This window comes from Ichthyophthirius multifiliis (genome assembly GCF_000220395.1).
Source record: "Ichthyophthirius multifiliis unplaced genomic scaffold scaff_1120509250959, whole genome shotgun sequence".
Lineage (NCBI taxonomy): Eukaryota > Ciliophora > Oligohymenophorea > Hymenostomatida > Ichthyophthirius > Ichthyophthirius multifiliis.
In genome coordinates, this window is record NW_004086338.1 from 8106 (window position 1) to 26986 (window position 18881).

General features: G+C 16.1%; 4 protein-coding genes and 1 non-coding gene across 5 annotated transcripts, besides 36 other annotated features; 4 read left to right on the forward strand and 1 right to left on the reverse strand. All coding sequences in view use genetic code 6, as the record gives it.

Annotated features, from left to right (window-relative positions):
- Window positions 1-453: 453 nt before the first annotated feature.
- Window positions 454-483: a microsatellite.
- A 134-nt stretch (window positions 484-617) lies between these two features.
- On the forward strand, window positions 618-995 carry IMG5_119450 (hypothetical protein; the record flags this gene model as incomplete). Its single annotated transcript, XM_004034442.1, has 1 exon — window positions 618-995. A coding segment is annotated over one exon (378 nt), but the record flags the coding sequence as incomplete, so codon positions are not given.
- Window positions 996-1080: 85 nt separating this feature from the next.
- On the forward strand, window positions 1081-2746 carry IMG5_119460 (pyruvate kinase, putative; the record flags this gene model as incomplete). Its single annotated transcript, XM_004034443.1, has 3 exons — window positions 1081-1216; window positions 1724-1894; window positions 1986-2746. The coding sequence occupies 3 exons, from the start codon at window positions 1081-1083 to the stop codon at window positions 2744-2746; spliced, it is 1068 nt and encodes a 355-aa protein (XP_004034491.1).
- Window positions 1610-1696: a microsatellite.
- Window positions 1931-1976: a microsatellite.
- A 413-nt stretch (window positions 2747-3159) lies between the features above and the next one.
- Window positions 3160-3207: a microsatellite.
- A 283-nt stretch (window positions 3208-3490) lies between these two features.
- IMG5_119470 (hypothetical protein) lies at window positions 3491-7783 on the forward strand (the record flags this gene model as incomplete). Its single annotated transcript, XM_004034444.1, has 6 exons — window positions 3491-3734; window positions 3871-4042; window positions 4117-4814; window positions 4862-5159; window positions 5216-5526; window positions 5635-7783. The coding sequence occupies exons 1-6, from the start codon at window positions 3679-3681 to the stop codon at window positions 7781-7783; spliced, it is 3684 nt and encodes a 1227-aa protein (XP_004034492.1). The 5' UTR covers window positions 3491-3678.
- Window positions 3744-3798: a microsatellite.
- Window positions 5144-5214: a microsatellite.
- Window positions 5165-5210: a microsatellite.
- Window positions 5166-5214: a microsatellite.
- Window positions 5169-5210: a microsatellite.
- Window positions 5534-5624: a microsatellite.
- Window positions 5535-5621: a microsatellite.
- Window positions 7784-8199: 416 nt separating the features above from the next.
- Window positions 8200-8271: a microsatellite.
- Window positions 8200-8312: a microsatellite.
- Window positions 8207-8248: a microsatellite.
- Window positions 8254-8312: a microsatellite.
- A 2620-nt stretch (window positions 8313-10932) lies between these two features.
- Window positions 10933-10993: a microsatellite.
- Window positions 10991-11069: a microsatellite.
- Window positions 11070-12126: 1057 nt separating this feature from the next.
- IMG5_119480 (protein kinase domain protein) lies at window positions 12127-16733 on the reverse strand (the record flags this gene model as incomplete). The annotated part of the gene is made up of 5 exons (XM_004034445.1): window positions 12127-12168; window positions 12369-12499; window positions 15411-15835; window positions 15866-16151; window positions 16331-16733. 5 exons carry the CDS (start codon window positions 16731-16733, stop codon window positions 12127-12129), a joined length of 1287 nt encoding a protein of 428 aa, XP_004034493.1.
- Window positions 12250-12314: a microsatellite.
- Window positions 12771-12824: a microsatellite.
- Window positions 13482-13542: a microsatellite.
- Window positions 13785-13841: a microsatellite.
- Window positions 14591-14641: a microsatellite.
- Window positions 14827-14881: a microsatellite.
- Window positions 14837-14879: a microsatellite.
- Window positions 16180-16221: a microsatellite.
- Window positions 16235-16272: a microsatellite.
- Window positions 16264-16328: a microsatellite.
- Window positions 16734-16776: a microsatellite.
- Window positions 16774-16828: a microsatellite.
- Window positions 16789-16825: a microsatellite.
- Window positions 16791-16825: a microsatellite.
- Window positions 16829-17393: 565 nt separating the features above from the next.
- Window positions 17394-17470: a microsatellite.
- A 19-nt stretch (window positions 17471-17489) lies between these two features.
- Window positions 17490-17541: a microsatellite.
- Window positions 17490-17562: a microsatellite.
- Window positions 17503-17549: a microsatellite.
- A 520-nt stretch (window positions 17563-18082) lies between the features above and the next one.
- Window positions 18083-18162, forward strand: IMG5_119490. The gene has a single exon. It is a non-coding gene; the product is annotated as a tRNA-Leu (tRNA).
- A 518-nt stretch (window positions 18163-18680) lies between these two features.
- Window positions 18681-18762: a microsatellite.
- The last annotated feature ends 119 nt before the right edge of the window (window positions 18763-18881 follow it).

Genomic DNA, 18881 nt, shown 5'->3' on the forward strand with positions numbered 1-18881 from the left:
AAAGTTATTCCAGATTATATTATTTATTTACTAAATATAATATTTTTATATCTATATAAAGTTAATTTTATTTACAATACATAATAATAATAATATTTATAGTTTTTATATTAAATATAAAGTATATATTATTATATATATGCATGTTTGTTTCTTTAAATATATCTATAATTTGCTTTTTTAAAAAAAATTAAATATTCTTAATATAAAAATATTAAATGTATGTTTAAAAATTAACCATAGATATATATATTAATTTTTTTCCAAAAGATTGTAAAAATTAAATAAAAATTACTAATTTATTAAATAAATATTTATGAACTCAAAAATAATAAATCATTTTATAAAAAAATAGATAATTAATAAAATGTTATTATAAAAATTAATATTATATAAACAAAAAAATACATTATATTAAAAAAGATTAAAAGTCTTAAAAAATAATAATTATCGAAAATATATAAATAAAATAATATAAATAAATAACTAATAAAGAATCCATTTTAATTCTTAAAAAAAATAAAATAAAAAATTTATAAAAAAAATAAAACAATATCCAAAAAATGCATAATTAATTATCACCTTTAAAAATTCCTAAAAGCCAAAGTTTCTTAAAAAAAAAGCATATTGTGCCAAATCCCGAGAAGAATTACTTGAAGAAAGTCATGACATAATCCAACCACAATCTTAATTTCGCCGAACAAAAATAATTGGAACAATATCAGATAAGTAAAACACTTATGAAAAGTTAAAAGACTTAATAAAGGCTGGTTTAAATATTTTTACAATAAATATGGCTTATTGTACTACCAAAACAGCAGAAGAATTAAAAAAATACCGAGATTAACTAGAAAAGAGTTAAATAAACAAATACCTATTATATGCACTTTAAAAGGATCATTAATTAGAATAGGGTTATTATAAAAGCCATAAATTTATTTAAAAAAAGGCTAGTAATATAGATTGATTTTACGTAATAATATTTTAGAGAATGATCATTACTGTGGAATAGATGAGAAAGAATTAGGTTAAAAGATAAAAATAGGGGATACTATAATTATTGATTATGGATAGATTTCTATGGGAGTTTTGAAAATAGAAAAGTCTTGTGAAAGTATTAAGTATTTAAAGGAAAATTGTGGGTATTTAAGTGATGAATTCCAAGAAGTGGAATCTCATTCGAAAAAATTAATTAATTAATAATGTTAAATAATAGGTAGTTCTTAAACTTAAATAGAAGGAGATTTTGTAAAAAATGTATAAAAAGGAGATTTTTATTGTATTTATGAAGATGAAAATAATGATAATTTATTTGCTTAAAAATTTAAATAAAATAAGAAAAAAGAGAAAAATTATAAAGTCATTGTTTGTTAAATTGATAATGATTGTCTTTTGAGATCACATAAACCACTTTTTATTTATTAGAAGAAAATGCCAAGTACTAAATCTAATTTTATAATAAGGTAAAAGCTAATAGAAAATATAAAGGAAAATTAAAGAGAGTAAATTGTAAGTAGTGAAGATGAAGAAAATTTCAAAGAATAAGAATTTTGTGAAGATGATGATGATTATTATGATGATGATTAGGGTAATACTAAATATTTAAATAATATATATATATGAATATATATAAATATATAAATATATATATATATGTATTTAAACATATGTTTATATATATACATAATATTTATATTTACAAAACTTTTTTTTTTTTTTTTAGAATTTATAACACCAAAAGATATAAATGATATTAGTTGGTGTGTTGATAATAATATAGATTGCATATGTATATCTAATGTTCAATCTTCTAAAAATTTAAAAGCTGTAAAAAATATAATTGGGAAAAATAAAAATAGTATATCATTAATAGCTAGAATATAATCTAAAGAAGGTATATTTTTATATAAAAATTAATCCGCATAATTATAATAGATATAAAAATATTAATTATATAATAAATATAAATATATATATATATATAGCTGTTGAAAATATAGAAGAAATAATAAAAGAATCTGATGGCATATAAATAGCTAGAGGATATTTAACTATACATATGCCTGTAGAAAAGTTATTTGTATAATAAAGAGAAATGATAAAAAAATGTCATGAATATATGAAGCCAGTATTAATTTCTTGTAATATATTAAATTCTATGGTTTCCTCATTATTACCCTCAATGTCTGAAATAGGGGAAATATCTAATTTGGTAAATGAATATGTAGATGGTATCATTTTATCTTCGGAAACTTCATGTAGTACTAATCCTGTCGAGGCCATAAAAACATTAGAAAAAGTTTGCATTGAAGCAGAAAATATAAGAATTTTGGATAGTATTTATAAACTTAATAGCAGCTAATAACTTAGATCAGCTAAAACAACTATCTAAAGTTGTATTATTGAGTGTGCAATTTAAACTGCTTTTAATATTAATGCTAAGTTTATATTTGCGTTTACTACAAGGGGATATACGGCTTTGAAAATATCAAAAATGAGACCTTATTGTCCGATTTTAGCAATTACTTCAGATAAAAGAGTGGCTAGAATTTTAACTTGTGTATGTGGGATTTAAAGCTTGTTGATTGAGAGTTTAATAGGAACAGAATTTATAATGAAATAGATTATTAATATTTAAAAAAATGAAGGAAAGTTATTTCCAGGAGATTTTGTGGTAATTACTTATGGAGATATTGAAGATAAAGCAAATTAAACAAACAATATAAAGGTTATTATAGTAGAATGAAATTTTATTATTTAACCAAAAAAAAAAATTAAAATAAATATATATATATATATATTATTATATTTTTAATCGAATATTTAAATAAAATAATTTATATTTATATTTAATTTTAGAATTTTTTTTTTTTTATATTTTTTAAATAAATATTATATATATAATTATGAATACTAATGTGTAAGAAAATGCTAAAATTAAACGTTAATTAATTTTTGCAAATGATCTCATAGAATAATTACGTAAGGAAAATTAGGCAATAGATGATTAATTGCATTAATGTCGTTTAGTAAAACACAATAAAAAATATACATTTATTTAATATATATGAATAATTATAAAAAATAAGGAAAAAGAAGATTATTATAATGAATATTAGAAATTATTATAAGTAAAAATGCGTATAAATTAAATAATAAAATAAGAAATATAAAAAAGCAAAGAATAAGATAATTAAAAAATACAAAATTTAATTTAAGAAAATAAAAGATTAAATGATTAGACTAATTCATAAATGAGAAAAATTGAATAAATTGAAATTGAAAATAACAATAAAATAGAGACGATAAAAAGCTTGAAAAATCAACTAATGATGATCACTAATAGTCAATCTTAGGAATAAATAAATGAGGATATATGGGATTATAACGAAAAATAACATTTTGATAATTAAAACTAACTCAAAAAAAATATAGTCAATTTAAAAAGAATATAATATTGTATCAGTATAATTAAATAATATTTTAGCAGAAAATAGGGTTTTAAGAAAATTAGCAAAGGTGCCAGATAATTATGGATTTGATATAGAATAAATAAAAATTAATGATTTTAAAAGAGTAGAAGATTATAAAGCTGAAATTAGATATTTAGTTAAAGAATAAGAAGAATTTGAAGGTGAAAGAATTTAATTAAGAAATAAAATTAGAATTCTTTAAAATATGCTTGATAAGCATCCATAAGGTGAAAGATATGCAAATTTAACACCTATAGAAATGTAAAATAAATATATATATATATATATATATATATATATATATATATATATATATATATATATAAAAAAAAATTTAAAATATATATTATTTTTCTTTATAATTATTTATTTTATTTATGTATTTTTTAATAATTAGATAATAAGTAGATGAATTTGTTCTTAATTTAAAAAACGTTTTAGTTAATAAAGATACACATAATCATAAATAATGCTAGTTGAAAATTTAATTATTAGAAGAGAAATTAAAGGAATTACAAAATTAATAAGTTAATTTAGATGATGATAAAATAAATTATTTAGCATAATTAGTATAATTATTTATATATATACCTTATTTATATTTCATAACTTATAAAATTATATTTATTTATATTTAATTTAGAAACATTCAGATATACTTTCGATTATTAAATAAAACGAAGATTTAAAAAAAGCTTTGGAAATTATCACTGATTAATTATAAAATATAAACCAGAAAAGGAATTTGAAATCTAATAAAAATTAACCTGTTTAAAATATAAATTAAATAGATAATTAAATTTAAAATTAAAATTAAGATAATGATTATTTAGCTAAATGGCCTGAACCTATTCCTGGTATATAATTTAATTATAAAGATATTTCTACTGTTAAATCTTATCGATTAAATTAAATTATTCCTGCATAATTAATATAATTTTAAAATGATTCAGGATTCGATGTAATGTTAAGTAAGTTTTAAGTTAGTTAATTGCAAATTATGAATATTGAATTAATGCATATAGTATCCTAAAAAGAAAAAGAAAATTTAATAATCAAAGAGGAATTGGAAGAAATGAGAAATTAGTTTAAATAATGTCTTTTAATATAGGATAATTTATATGAATAGTATTTTGAAAAAAAGGAAGAATTTCTAAATAAAAATAAGATTTTATAAAAATAGATTGACGAAAAAAGTTAAGAATTACTTCTAGTTTAATAATAAATTTAAGAATATATAAAAAATCAAGCATTATAATAAAATAATAATTAAGGACAAATAAAATAAAGAATTTAAGAATTAACTTTAAAAAATTCTAAATTAGAAATATGCTTAGTTAGGTTAATTATCATTTTTATTATATATATATATATTAACTTATATATAGGTTAAATAGATAATATCAATGTATTAAAGATGAATATAATGAAATGTCGGAAAGTTATTAAAATTATAGCGTTGAATTTTGTGAAAAAGAGAAATTATTATTAAATAAAATACATTAATTAATGGGTTGGAAAAGTAAAGCATAGCATTATTTGAAAACTCTTTTAATAGAATGTAATAATTCAATTCCTAAATCTGATCATAATGAGTTAAGAAATTAACTAGATAAATATATAGAAGAAATAGTTCTTATTAAAGAAAAAATGCTACATATTAATATCAAATATAATAAATAAAAAGTTAGAAAAATAAAAAAATATATATAAAAATAAAAATATATAAAATAAAAAAATAGATTTTGAAAGATAAGTATTTGAAAAAAGTAGGGAAACATAGTTACTAAAAAATGAATTAATGGATACATAATTAGAATTAGAATTATCAAATAAAATGCTAGAAAAATCGAATCCTTTATTTAATAGATTCTAAACTGCTTTTGGTAAAATAATTAAGATAATGCAAGAAAAAAATTAGCCCAAACAAATTAATTTAAAAATAATCTGTAAATCAATTAGATTAAACTTATATAACTCTCGAATAATTTAAATAAGTATTTTAATCTTTCCGGATAGATTTAAAACCTGATGAAGTGGAAATAATATTTAAGTATTAATTATATATAAAATTATATATATAATATATAAAAATATATAAATATATATATATATATATATTTTATATATATTTTTATTTATATATATTTAATCTACTAAGATTTATAGATAATGACGGGAATAATATGATAGAATTACAAGAATTCATTCGTAAAGCAAAAAGAATGGGTTTAACAGTTCGTTCACACCACGATGAAATAATATATGAATTATGGGATTAATTTAAATAAGCTGGAATTACATTAGATTAAGCCTTCACCTTATTTGATTAAAATAAAGAAGGATAAATTTCAAAATAAGAAATGATGTCTTAAATATAAATTTTAATAAAAGAAATTAAGAAAGAAACAATTGATTATATTTTTTAAATAGCAGATACTTCTGGCGATGGGAAAATTACATATAGTGAATTTTTCGGACTTTTTGAAAATAATATTTAAGAATTAATTAGATAGGAGGCTATTAAGGAGATGTAAGATTTAAGTTGGGAGAAAAACTTGGCATTAAAAATAGATGAAAAAATACACTAGAAAGATTTATATATTAAAGATTTATATACACTATTGGATATGGATAATAATGATTAGATTAGTTTAGAAGAATTTTTCGGACTTTTTTAAAAATTGGAAATTTAAATAGAAGATGAAGATGCGAAATTGCTTTTTTAAGATATAGATGCGGATAATTCTGGCTATATAGAATATAATGAATTAATTAATTATATAAGAAAGGCTTAGAGTGAGAAAATTAAAATTATAAAAATGTAAAAAATATAGAATAAAATTTAATAAATAAGTAAGGATTTTACATAAAAAACTTAAGAGTTTTTACAACTTTAAGAAGGGAATAATAATTAGATTTCTTCCAGTTTATCAAGGGAAGAACGATTTGAGATAGATTTTTAGTTGATTTAGTTAAAAAATAAGGCTTTGGTTGAAAAAAGTGAATGTTTAGAACTTTTTATAGCTAGATGTGAAAAAGATAAAGCTAAATTAGAACTTTAAATTAAAGATTTGGAGGAAGAATAGAAATCTAATGGGAAAAAAATATAGGAGTTGTTAATTTAGAATAATATATTAGTAGAATAGGGATAAAATGTATTAAAAAGTTAAAAAATTAAACAAGTTCATGCTCTAAATTAAAAATTAATTAAATAAAATTTAGAGTTAAAAAACTCTAATAATACATTAAATACTTTGTATTAGTTTGCAAGCGATTAGGTTAAATAATTACTTGTTTCAAATTAAAAAATTTAATATGAGTTTAATACTTTGAGAGATTTAGTTAAGTTTTTATAAAGTTTAAGCGATGAAAATGTTGTTTTGGGGAAAATTTAACACTAATTGATGATTTCGAGGTTTAATTAGGGATTAATTGGATGTAAATATGAAAAAGTTTTGAGTTAATTCGAATAAGCGAAGACTGAAATTATTAATTTAGAAGGAACTATTTAAGAATTGGAAACCGAAAATATCGAAAATAGGGAAATTTTGAGGTAAAAAATAAGCTTTTATGAATAATAAATATCAGGTTTAAGGAAAAAAATAATCCCGTGTATAAATATGGGTAAAATTGAAAGAATGTATAGGTAGATTTGCGAATTAAGTACATAAAAAAGTAATTTAGAAATATAAAATAATAAAATAAGGAATGAAAATAATGAATTAAATATAAAATGTGATTATTTTGAATATTTAGAATAAGGATTATAGGAAATGAAGAATTTTATTAAAATAGATTAAAATGAGGAATTTTATAAATTAAAAGTAATATAATATGCTACTTAAGTAAATGAACTGAAAATATTAGAATTTTAATTAAAAAAAGATAGATAAATTAATATTTAATAGTAAGAATTTTATTAAAAATAAATGAGATAACATATAGAACATTAAACTTATTTGGAAGTAGAATTAGATAATGTAAATAAAAAAATATAATAAAGAGAAATTTTCTGGTAAAAAAATATGAAGAATTATCTAATATTTTAATAAGAAATACTAATAATAATGAAGTTATTAATATATTAGAAAAACCTTAATAATCAAAATTATTAAATATAGAATTTTAAAATAATAATAATGATTTATAGTAATAGTATTAATAAGTTGTTGATGATTATAAAAATTAAATGGAAAATTTCAAAAAAAATGAATTTGAATTAAAAAATTCAATATTATAAAAAAACATAGAAATTTAAAATTTGGAAAATGAAAAAAATTCTATATTAGAAAAATGTTTGTAATTGAAAAATATTATAAATACAGAAATTGTTTAATAATAATAAGAATAATTCATAGCTCTTACTGCTTAGAAAACTATTTAAACACTACAAGGAATTATAGATGATAAAGAAAAAGCTTTGGAAAGAAAAGATATTTTTATAGAATAGTTGAAGAATAATTTTAAGATGGAAAAAGAAAAAGATAATAATTAAATCAAATGTCTTATATAAAATTCTGAAAATAATAATAATATTAGTAACTAAAATGTTTTACCTTTAAAATAAATAAATAAACATTAGATAAAAATTGAAACAAATCAATATCTTGAAGAAATATAGGAAGTATTAAAAGAAAAAGATATGGCGTTTGAAGAACTATTAACATTAAAAGAAAAAATTGAATTAGAATATAATATATAAGAAGAGAAAATGAAAGCAGTAATATAATATATAAAATATAAAAAAAACCATATAAATATATAAATAAAAAAATAGATATATATATAATATATATATATATATATATATATATTTATATATATTTATATAAATATTTTTTATATATTATTTAATAATTAGTAAAATGAGAAAATAATAAATTTATAAGATTTGTTAAGTGCAGAAAAATTAAATAATAAAACTGATAAACTAGAATCATAAATTAAATATTTAAAAAGTATGATTTAAGACCGTAACCTTTCGATATAAGAAATAAAGACCTCTTTATAAGAATTAACTATTGATCATAAAAATGCTATAGAGGAAAATATTGAAAAAGAGAAAGAATTTAAAGAATAAATGTTAAAAGAATAAACTAATTCTGAATTCTTAGAAAATGAATTAAAGAAATCTTTATAAGCAATTAAAAAGATGAATTCAGAAATTGAAAATTTAAAATCCGAAGTTAAAATTTTATTGTTATAAAGTTAATAAAATAAAAGGGAAAATGAAAAATTAAAAAAACAAAATGATTAATTAAATACTTAACTTGGAAATGGAGTTTTAGCCTAATATGATAAAAAAAATAGGAAGAAATAAGAGATTCTTTTGGATGAAAATAAAGAAAATATTAAATAATTATAAGATTAAATAAAAAAGGAAAATAATAATTACTTAAATTCTTTAAAGACTATTAAAAAACTTGAAGAAGATATTAATTATAAAAATAACCTTTTGGTTTAAAATCTAAACGAAATATAAAATAATATATATTAAGATTAAAATAATTATCTAAAACCTCCCAACAAAGAGAGTTTTTCGAAAAACGGGTAAGAAATAGCCTTTGTATTGAAAAGTTATATATAATAAGTTAAAAAAATTAACCTTTTTTAACTTCTTTATTCTTTTAATTCTTAGAATATTTCACGATTGAATTTTTTTTAGGCTTTAAATTAAAATGGAATATAGCTTAGAGGAGAAGATGAAGACTGCTTAGTTTTATATATTTAAAATTATTAAAAAGATAAAGTTTTTGAATGGAATATTTTTGATATTTATAATGCTGTATATTGCTTATAGAGTTAAATTTGTTAAACTGACAAAATTAAAGAAAAATAAGAATAAATTCCTTTAGAAAATACTCTAGAAAATAAAAAAATAACTGTTTTTTAAGATGTTTCTCGACTTGATTTTGTAAAAAAAGAAGATTAATTAAATAAAAAAAATGATTTGTTAAAAATTTAACTAAATTCAATGAAAGATGAAAAGGAGCAAATTTAAAAATAACTAATTTATAAATAGGAATAATATAAAAATTTAGAAAAATAATTACATTTAAATGCTAATAAAACTTTATTTAATAATAATGATTAATAAAATTAAAATATTCCTGAATAAGATGGAAATTAATAAGTAATATTATTTATTTATAATTATATTTTATTTGTTTGTAATAATTTATATACATTTTAATAGTTTTAATTAAAAGAATAAGTTTTCTAGTTATAATTAAAAATAAGTAAATAAGAATAAGTTTTTATTTCTAAAAAAGAAGAAATTAAAAATCTATTATAGGAAAAAGAAGAATAAAAGAAATAAATTAATGATTTATAAGTAAATTTTATTTCTAGTTTTTTTCTTTTTTTTTATTTGATATTAAATAATTTTATTTTTAAAAAGTTAAACAATACTGTTTTATAAAATTAACTAGAAAAAATATGCTAATAAAAATTAATGCCAGATTAAATAAAAGACATATTTATTTAATAAAAAGATTAACTTATTAGAAATTTAAAAAATAATTTAATTTAAGCCAGAAATAAAGAATAAGTCATTATCTAAAAAATACAAGATTTAGAAAAATAAAATAATGTATATAATTATATTTTCTTATTGTATTTTTTTACTTTTTATTAAATAAAGGAACTTAATTATATTAAAAAAAATTACGATCAGAATATAGAAATTCTAAATAAAAGAATAGAAGATTTATAATAATTCAATAATACTAAAAAATCAGAAATATAATATTCAACTATAAAAAAGTTCAGAAAATGATTGATATTAATAAAAATAATATATATTATGTCAATATAAATAAATAAATAATAAAATTTTGTAATTTTAGATAAATATAATACCTTTTATAAAAATATATAAGTTATTCTATATGTAGGTATAGCCAAAATAATTGCAATACCATAATTAAATATTTTTATATATAATATTAAATTAACTATAATAATAAAAAAAACTATTAAACATATAAATACCATTTAAAATATAATACTATTATATATAAATATAAAGTGTTAAAATTTTTTAATTATACATATATATTATAGAAATATATTTTACTTATTAAATTATATATATTATATACAATATTATATAAAATATTTTATTTTTATGGCTGATGAAAATTATTAATGTTATGTAATTTATAATATATAATTAAAATATTTATAAGAATACTAAATAATGAAAAATATATATTATTTATTATTTAAAAAAAAATTGTATAATTGGTATAATACAAATAAATTTAAAAAAAATATTATATTTAAAAATAATTGGAAATTTAATATTAAGAACTATATAAGTAAAATAAAAATTAAATTAGATACAAATTATTTTTTTAAAAAAAATATGGAATTTATAGAGTAAAATTTGTTAGATATATATAATTAAATATTTCATGTAAAAATAAAATTGTTCAATTATCAAATATAATTAAAATAAAAATAAATAATACGATAATAACTAAAAAAAATAAAAAATAAAAATACAATAAATATATATATAAATATATTATATATATATTATATATAATATTTAATTTTAATTATATATATTAATATATATATATATATTAAAAATTTATAAATAATTTCATAATAAAATAAAAAATGGATATTGATTTTAATTAAATATGTGATTTTAACCCAAAAATCGATTCCAAACCAAAAATTCAAAATTAATTATTAGGCTATTGTCAAACAAAATAATATAAAAAGCGAATGCTTCCTTACGACCCGTTTGATTTTAATTTAATAATTGAATTCGAATTAGCAAAAGATTAATTTCAAAAGTCAATAAGTGACAGTTAAATATTCCAAGAATAGTTAAAATATTTAAAAAGTGAAAATAATATAAAATACTGTCTTGAATATTACAATTTCGAGGAGAAAAAATAAACAAAAAAATATGAATTAAACACCTAAATTTTAAACACGATTGGTAAATCAAGTAAAAATAATTTAAAATTGAATGACAAATCTATTTCATAAAAACACTCTGAAATATAATTTATAAATAATTAATTTTATTTGAAAGATATGGGTAGTTCTTGTGGGACTTTTTTGAGTTTAAAAGATTAAGTATATGAGTTAGATGAAGGGAAGATTTTCGAATGTGGAAGTAACGAATTTAAAGTTCAATCAATTGAGTGTTTTGAGGATTTCGCAAAGGTTATTTTAGTTATTTATTAAGGGGATATACAACTTATGAATAAAAATAATTAATATTTGTGTAAAGTTAAAAAAAATACCCCTTTTATTATTGGGAAGAATTCCTTTTGTCAACTTTCATTTTCGAATGATGAATTTTTGAGCGATTATCATTCTAAATTAACCTTTAGGAATGGAAAAATCACTATTACGGATTTAGATTCAACATATGGGACTTGGATTAGGCTTTCTAAATGTAAAGAAGAAAGTGAATAAGTGTAGATTTTTGTTGGAAACGAAATAAAAATTTAACCATATGTATTTACATTTAAAGCTTTTAAAAATTAAAATGAATCCATGATAGAAATAGAACCGGTTTAATATAGAAAATGTGTATTTTGTGCGGAAAGGGATTGTAATATATTAGTTTATCCGTGTTAACATGCCAGCTTTTGTGAATAATGTTTACATAATAGTTAAATCAAAATATGTCCAAGGAAGGAATGTTAGAAAAAAGTACTTTCTATTGAGAAGTTTTTTATTTGTTGATTATTTTATAATAAATTAATGTTTATTTATTTATATATATTTTTTAAATTGAAACTATATATATATATATATATATATATATATATATATATATATATATATATATATATTTATTTATATTTTTAACGAAAAAAAAAAAAAAGTTTTTATCATTTTTTATTAATATTTATTTACGATTTAGATTTCTTTAAATGTAAAGATAATTATTTCTTACTTTCTGAGTTCTTTATTTTAGATAAGTTCTTAGAACTAGTATTTGAAGATGGATAATTTTATTTTTTTCTTATTTTTATAAGGTTAAAGACCTATTTAGTGTATTTTTAGTTTAGTTTTCTATATTATTATAACTTTAGATTAAATTAGTTTAATATGATTTTAATTATTATTATTTATAGAAAAAAAGTTGAAATTCATTCAATTTTTCAATAATAATTTAATTTTATAATTATTAAGATTATAATTATTTTTATAATTAATCAATATGATTTTAATTGTTGAATTATTATATTTTATTAATATCTTATTAAGAACTATTTTTAAATTGTATTTCATAATCAGTTTTGATTTATTCAAATATATTATTATTATTATTATTATTATTATTATTATTATTATTATTATTATTATTATCATTGTTTGTTTTATTACTTTTAATACTTATTATGTGTTATTTATTGTTTTATTATGTATTAATTTTATTACTGAAATTTATCATATTATTTTCTAAATTTTTATTTTTTAACTATAAATCAATTACTAATTATTCAAGATTATTATTATTTTTTTATAATAAATATATTTCTTCTTATTATTTTGCTTAAATTTATTATAAATTTAACATTTTTTTTTTAATTCTTTATTTTCTTTTATTATAGAATTGGAATTTAAATATGTTTCTCTAATTTCATTATTTTATTTCTAATATTAATATATATCTATTATTTCTTTTTTAATATTTTATTATTTATTTTCTTTTTCTTTAAAATATTCATCAATTTTATCTTATATTTTTTTTTCTTTTTCTTTTATATTTTTGTTTATTATTAAATTATTCAATTTATTTTCAATATTAAATAAAAGTTCAGCGGTTTAATCAATTTATTTGCAATTTTGACTAAAATTTTACTTATTTTATATATTACTAAGATTTAAATTATTTATAGGTGATGACATATTTTTTTAATTTTTAAATTTTAAAAAAATTATATATTATTTAATTTAAAATTTTATATAATTTTTTAAATAGTTAAATATTTATTATAAAATAAAATAATAAATGATTTTATTATAAAAATTAAATTTATTAATAAATATAAAAATTAAAAAAATATTAATAAATTAATAAAAAAAATAAAAAAAAAATTATTATATTAAAATATAAATTCATTTATAAGAGAAAAATTTTAAATATAAATGAAAAAAATTTATATAAATAAAATTATATATATATATATTTAAAAACAAAAATATATATATATATATATATATATTTTTTATAATCATAATATATTATATGTTATTCTTTATTTCATATATTTCCATGTAAAAGTATTTTTTTTATTTTCTTAATTTTTATATTGCTATTATAAATATTATTATTATTATTATTATTATTATTATTATTATTATTATTATTATTATTATTATCCATTTTTTATATTAAAGAATGTTTAAACTTTATTTTAAGTTGCAATATCTTCAAAATATTTTATAAAATTATTTTTTTAAGCCCTTATATCATTTATAGATATCTTTTTATGTTATGGATCTAATGATTTTCTTTAATTTTAGTTTAATTTTTATTTATCTTATATGTTTTTCGTGGCTGACATCATAACTTTATTACTTATAAAATTTTATTTATTTTTATTATTTAATAAAGATTATTATACAGTATTTTTTTATGTGTTTTATATTATTTTCTTAAGAATAATCTCTTGATCCTATTTTAAATAAAATACTAGAATTTTTATTTTTTGTAGATTATTTTATTCAGGTGTTGTAGAAGTTGCTCCTACTTTTATTTCATTAATATATTTATTACTTAAATAATTTGTTTCACAATTTTTATTATTATTATTATTTAAAATTTAATTATTTTTAGAAGAGTATATATTTAAAAGCAAATCATCCTTTTTTTTTGTTGATTATCCACCTTTTTTTAAATTATTTTTTAATATAGTTTATGTAATTGGCCTTTTTTAATCTAAAATTTAATAGTTTGTTGGAGAATAACAAGGTGAAAGGAATCGTTTTTTTGTTTCTTTTTAGAATTAATTAAATTATTTCTTGTTTAAATATTTTAGTTGAGAAATACATCTAACCTTTTAAAAAAGTTTTAATTAAAGAATTATTTTTAGAGCAATATTTTATGTTTTTAGAACTTGAATTAATGCTATTATTATTATTATTATTATAATATTATTATTATTATTATTATTATTATTTACATAAGTGTTTATATAATTTTTACTTATATTATTATTGTTATTTTCTAACTCTTATATAAGTTCATAGATATCATTATTTTTATTTTTTTATGTTTAATTTAATTAAAAGTTTGATTTTTTATTTGAACATATCATCTATTTATTTAAATTAGTATCTGTATTATTTCTTTTTTGTGAAATAAATTATTTTAAAATTTATTAATTTTATTTAATTTAATTATTTTATTATTTATTATTAACACATGTATTATTATTACTATTATTCTTTGATTATGAATAATTAGCATAACTTTAATTTAAGATTCCATTATTTATTTAATTTCTTTGAGCTGACTATATAGTTTCTAATATTTTTTAATTATTACTTTAAGAATTACTTAAAGTTTAATATCCTTAAGTATATTCATTTATTAAATTTAAACTAGAGCTTGTTGTACTTTTGAAATTTTCTAATTTTTGAATTATTTTTTAACTATTATTAAAATTCATTTATTATATTTCTTAATTAAAATTTTCTTATATATTTCTATTTTGTAGAAAAATATTAATATTTAATTAAAAACAAAAAAATATATATTTAATATAAATATATTAGTTTGTTACTTAAAAAATAATTTAGATTCCGGATTTAAATAATAAAAAAATTTAAATAATGATTATTCATTATTATTTTTAGAAAAAACTTCTTTTGGAATTTCCACATTTTTAAATTCTTAATGAATATAAGATTTGTTTAATTTAATCTATATTGGTGGTTTAATTTTACATTATTCGATGTCTATCCAGTTTACATCTTTTAACCATTTCGATTTCTTTATTTATTCAAAAGATTTAATTCTATTTTATGGTTTTTTGTCCAACAATTAATACAATAAACATTTAAGGTCGTTATTTAAATACTAAGGAATAATTAATTCTTAATTAGCAATATTATTAAGGATTGTTTCTGTACAATCAGAGTAAAAAGGTGGTAATCCAGTCACTAATTCATGTAAAAAAGCACCCAAAGTATAAAAGTCAACTGAATAATTATAACCTTTTCTGGCCAAAACCTCTGGGGCCATATATTCAGGTGATCCGCAAAAAGAGTCTGTCATTTCTTCACTGTTCATGCCTATTTTTGATAATCCAAAATCTGTTAAATGCACGTAACCATCAACATCTAGTACTATATTTTCAGGTTTTAAATCCCTATATAGTATTTTAGTATTATGAAGTTACTCAAAGCATATTAAGATTTAAGAAAAGTAAAATTTAGACTCACTTTCGGATAATTTTTTATTCTACAAATGAAAAAAAAGTTCACCACCACAATAAAATTCTAATAAAAAATTTAAATGAGAATTAGACTCAAAACAACAATGTAAAGTAGCTATAAAAGGAGTTTTAGAAGCATCTATAAGGATTTTACGCTCTCTAAGAAGTTATTCTAGGCGTTTAAATTCAGTTAAATGAGTTTTTGAAATCATTTTTAAAGCAAATAATTTACATGATTCTTTATGTCTAACTATAAAATTAAAATTATAAGTTAATACATAATTAAATATATGAATATAAATAAATATATATATAAATATTTATAGATATATAAATATATATTTTCTTTATTCAATATAAATTTTTTTATTAAAAGATTAAAATTTTTATATTATTTTTTATTTAAAAATTAAAATAATGATTATTAACCTAAAAAAACATCAGATGTTCCTCCTTTTCCTAAACATTTTAAAAAAGAAAAATCTTAAATTTTAACATCTTAATTTGATTAGTTTTCATTTAATTTTTATTAATATACGCCTTTTAATTATGTTATATTTTTTAATTTAAATATTGGTTTATCTTCTTAAGTTAAATAATAATCTGCTACTTCGTTTCCGTTAAAAGTTTCTAAATATACGAGTCCTTAAAAATGAATTGGGGATAATTTTTTTGACTCTTATTTTACTAATTTTATTAATTAACCAATAGTTTATTCAATCTATATTTATATTTTAATCTCTTTGTCCTTTAAATATATTTAAAAATCTAATTATTATAAATCGTTAATAATTTTTTATTAAGGAGATAGACTTTTAATTTTTAAATTCATTTTTTTATAAATATTATTTTATTTTAATTAATATTATGTTTATATAGAAATTTAAATATATATATATATAATATATATAATAAATATATATAGAATTTTCAAAAATGAATTAATATTAAATAAACAATTAATTATTCACATTTTTATATATTGATATAGTTTATTTATTAATTATTTCTTCAATTTATACTTTAATAGCTATTACATTTAATTAATTTTTATTTGTTCGTGTAAATTTGCTTTTTAAATTATGAGTATTTCACTTTTTTTGTCAGTTAAACTAATTTATTTTAAATTTTAATAATTTTTATTTTTTGTATCATTTTTTATAACTTCTATTTTATAAAATATTTTTTATAAATTTATATTTAATTTAAATAATTTTTCTAAATATAAATTACTTTTATCAATTTAGTTATGGTTTTTGTAAAATAATTTAATTTTTTTTTCACATTATTCATTCTATAAATATTTATTAAAGTTAATTAAAATTAAAAAAAATATAAAATTTTATTTTAAAATTAATTTTAAAAAATTATATATACTAATCTTAATTTTAAAAATGGACATATTATATTATAAGCAATAATAAATTTTTAAAATATTCAAAGCTTTTTTAAAAAATATTAAAATCTAAATAAAATAATTAAAAAAAATATATATATATATTTATATAAATAATATTTATTTATATTTTTAATTATATATTTATTATATATATTTTTTAATATAATTTAATTTAAAATTAATTTTTACTTATTTATATTAATTATCTTTATATTAATTTGTTTATTTATTTTATTTATTTTTATTTATAATTTTTTTTTTAATTTTTTTAAATATCATCACTCTATAATTACTAAAGTTTGTTTGTAATATGAATATTATTATTATCACTCTTAGCTATATTTCATTTTTCTTTTTATTTTTTTTATCTTTGTAAATATAATTCATATTTTTATTATTCTAATGTTTTTCTATTTTTATTTTTTTTTAATTATATTTATTTAGGTAAATCTATATTATTTTATTTAACTAAATTTTGATTTTGACAATGGCTTTTTTTAAAAAATAAAATAAATTTAAATGTTTTAAAATAAATATAATTTTTTTTATTTATAGGTATATATTATATAAATAATAATAACAGGATAATCAAAATCGAATTTTTTAATTTATTCTTTTTAACTTCCCATTTTTATATGTTTTCTACTTATTTATATATATTTTATATATTATTTTTTATTTTTGTTTAGTTACATAAAATTCAGTAAATTAATTTATTTGTAAATTTTAAAATAATTAATCATTAAATAAATTTTATTTAAGAATTATATTATCTTATTAAAGATGATGTGGCCGAGCGGTCCAAGGCGGTAGATTTAGGCTCTATTCCGAAAGGGCGAGGGTTCGAACCCCTCCATCATCAAATATTTTTTATTTTTTTTAAAAAAAATTATTTATAAAATATTATAATTATTTAATATTATAAAAAATTTCTGTTAAGGAGTTAATTTTTTAGTTTTTATAATTTTTTTTTTTTTTTAAATATACTAAAAAACAATTTTTTGATATATGTATAATATTATTGTATTTATTTTTTCCTCTAAAATAAACTTTTTTCACTATTTTATTTCAAAATTATTTTTAATACTTATATTTTAATTATTTTATTAATAATTATAATTCGATATTCTAGCTTCTCCTACTCCATATCTTTAAATAGTATCATTTGAAAGTTAAAGTGCAACTTTTATTCTTTAATCTAATTCTAAATTATTATTATTATTATTAAACTCATAATTAGAAATATTATTATTAAATAATTAATTTTATTAACTCTAATTTTTGATATTATATTATAAAGGAAGCGTACTATGTTATTATAAATAAAAATAATTATTATTTAATTAAATACTATTTTATAATTTGTTTTCATTATAACTCTATTATTATTATTATTATAATTATTATTATTATTATAATTATTATTATTATTATTAATATTAATATTAATATTAATATTATTTTGAACTATTGAGCATTTTATGTTGCGATATTTAATTTATCTATTAAGTAATTTCAATAGTAGTAATTCTATCCAATTTAACTTACTAAATATCCTTATTTTGTTTTAAAATATTTTTT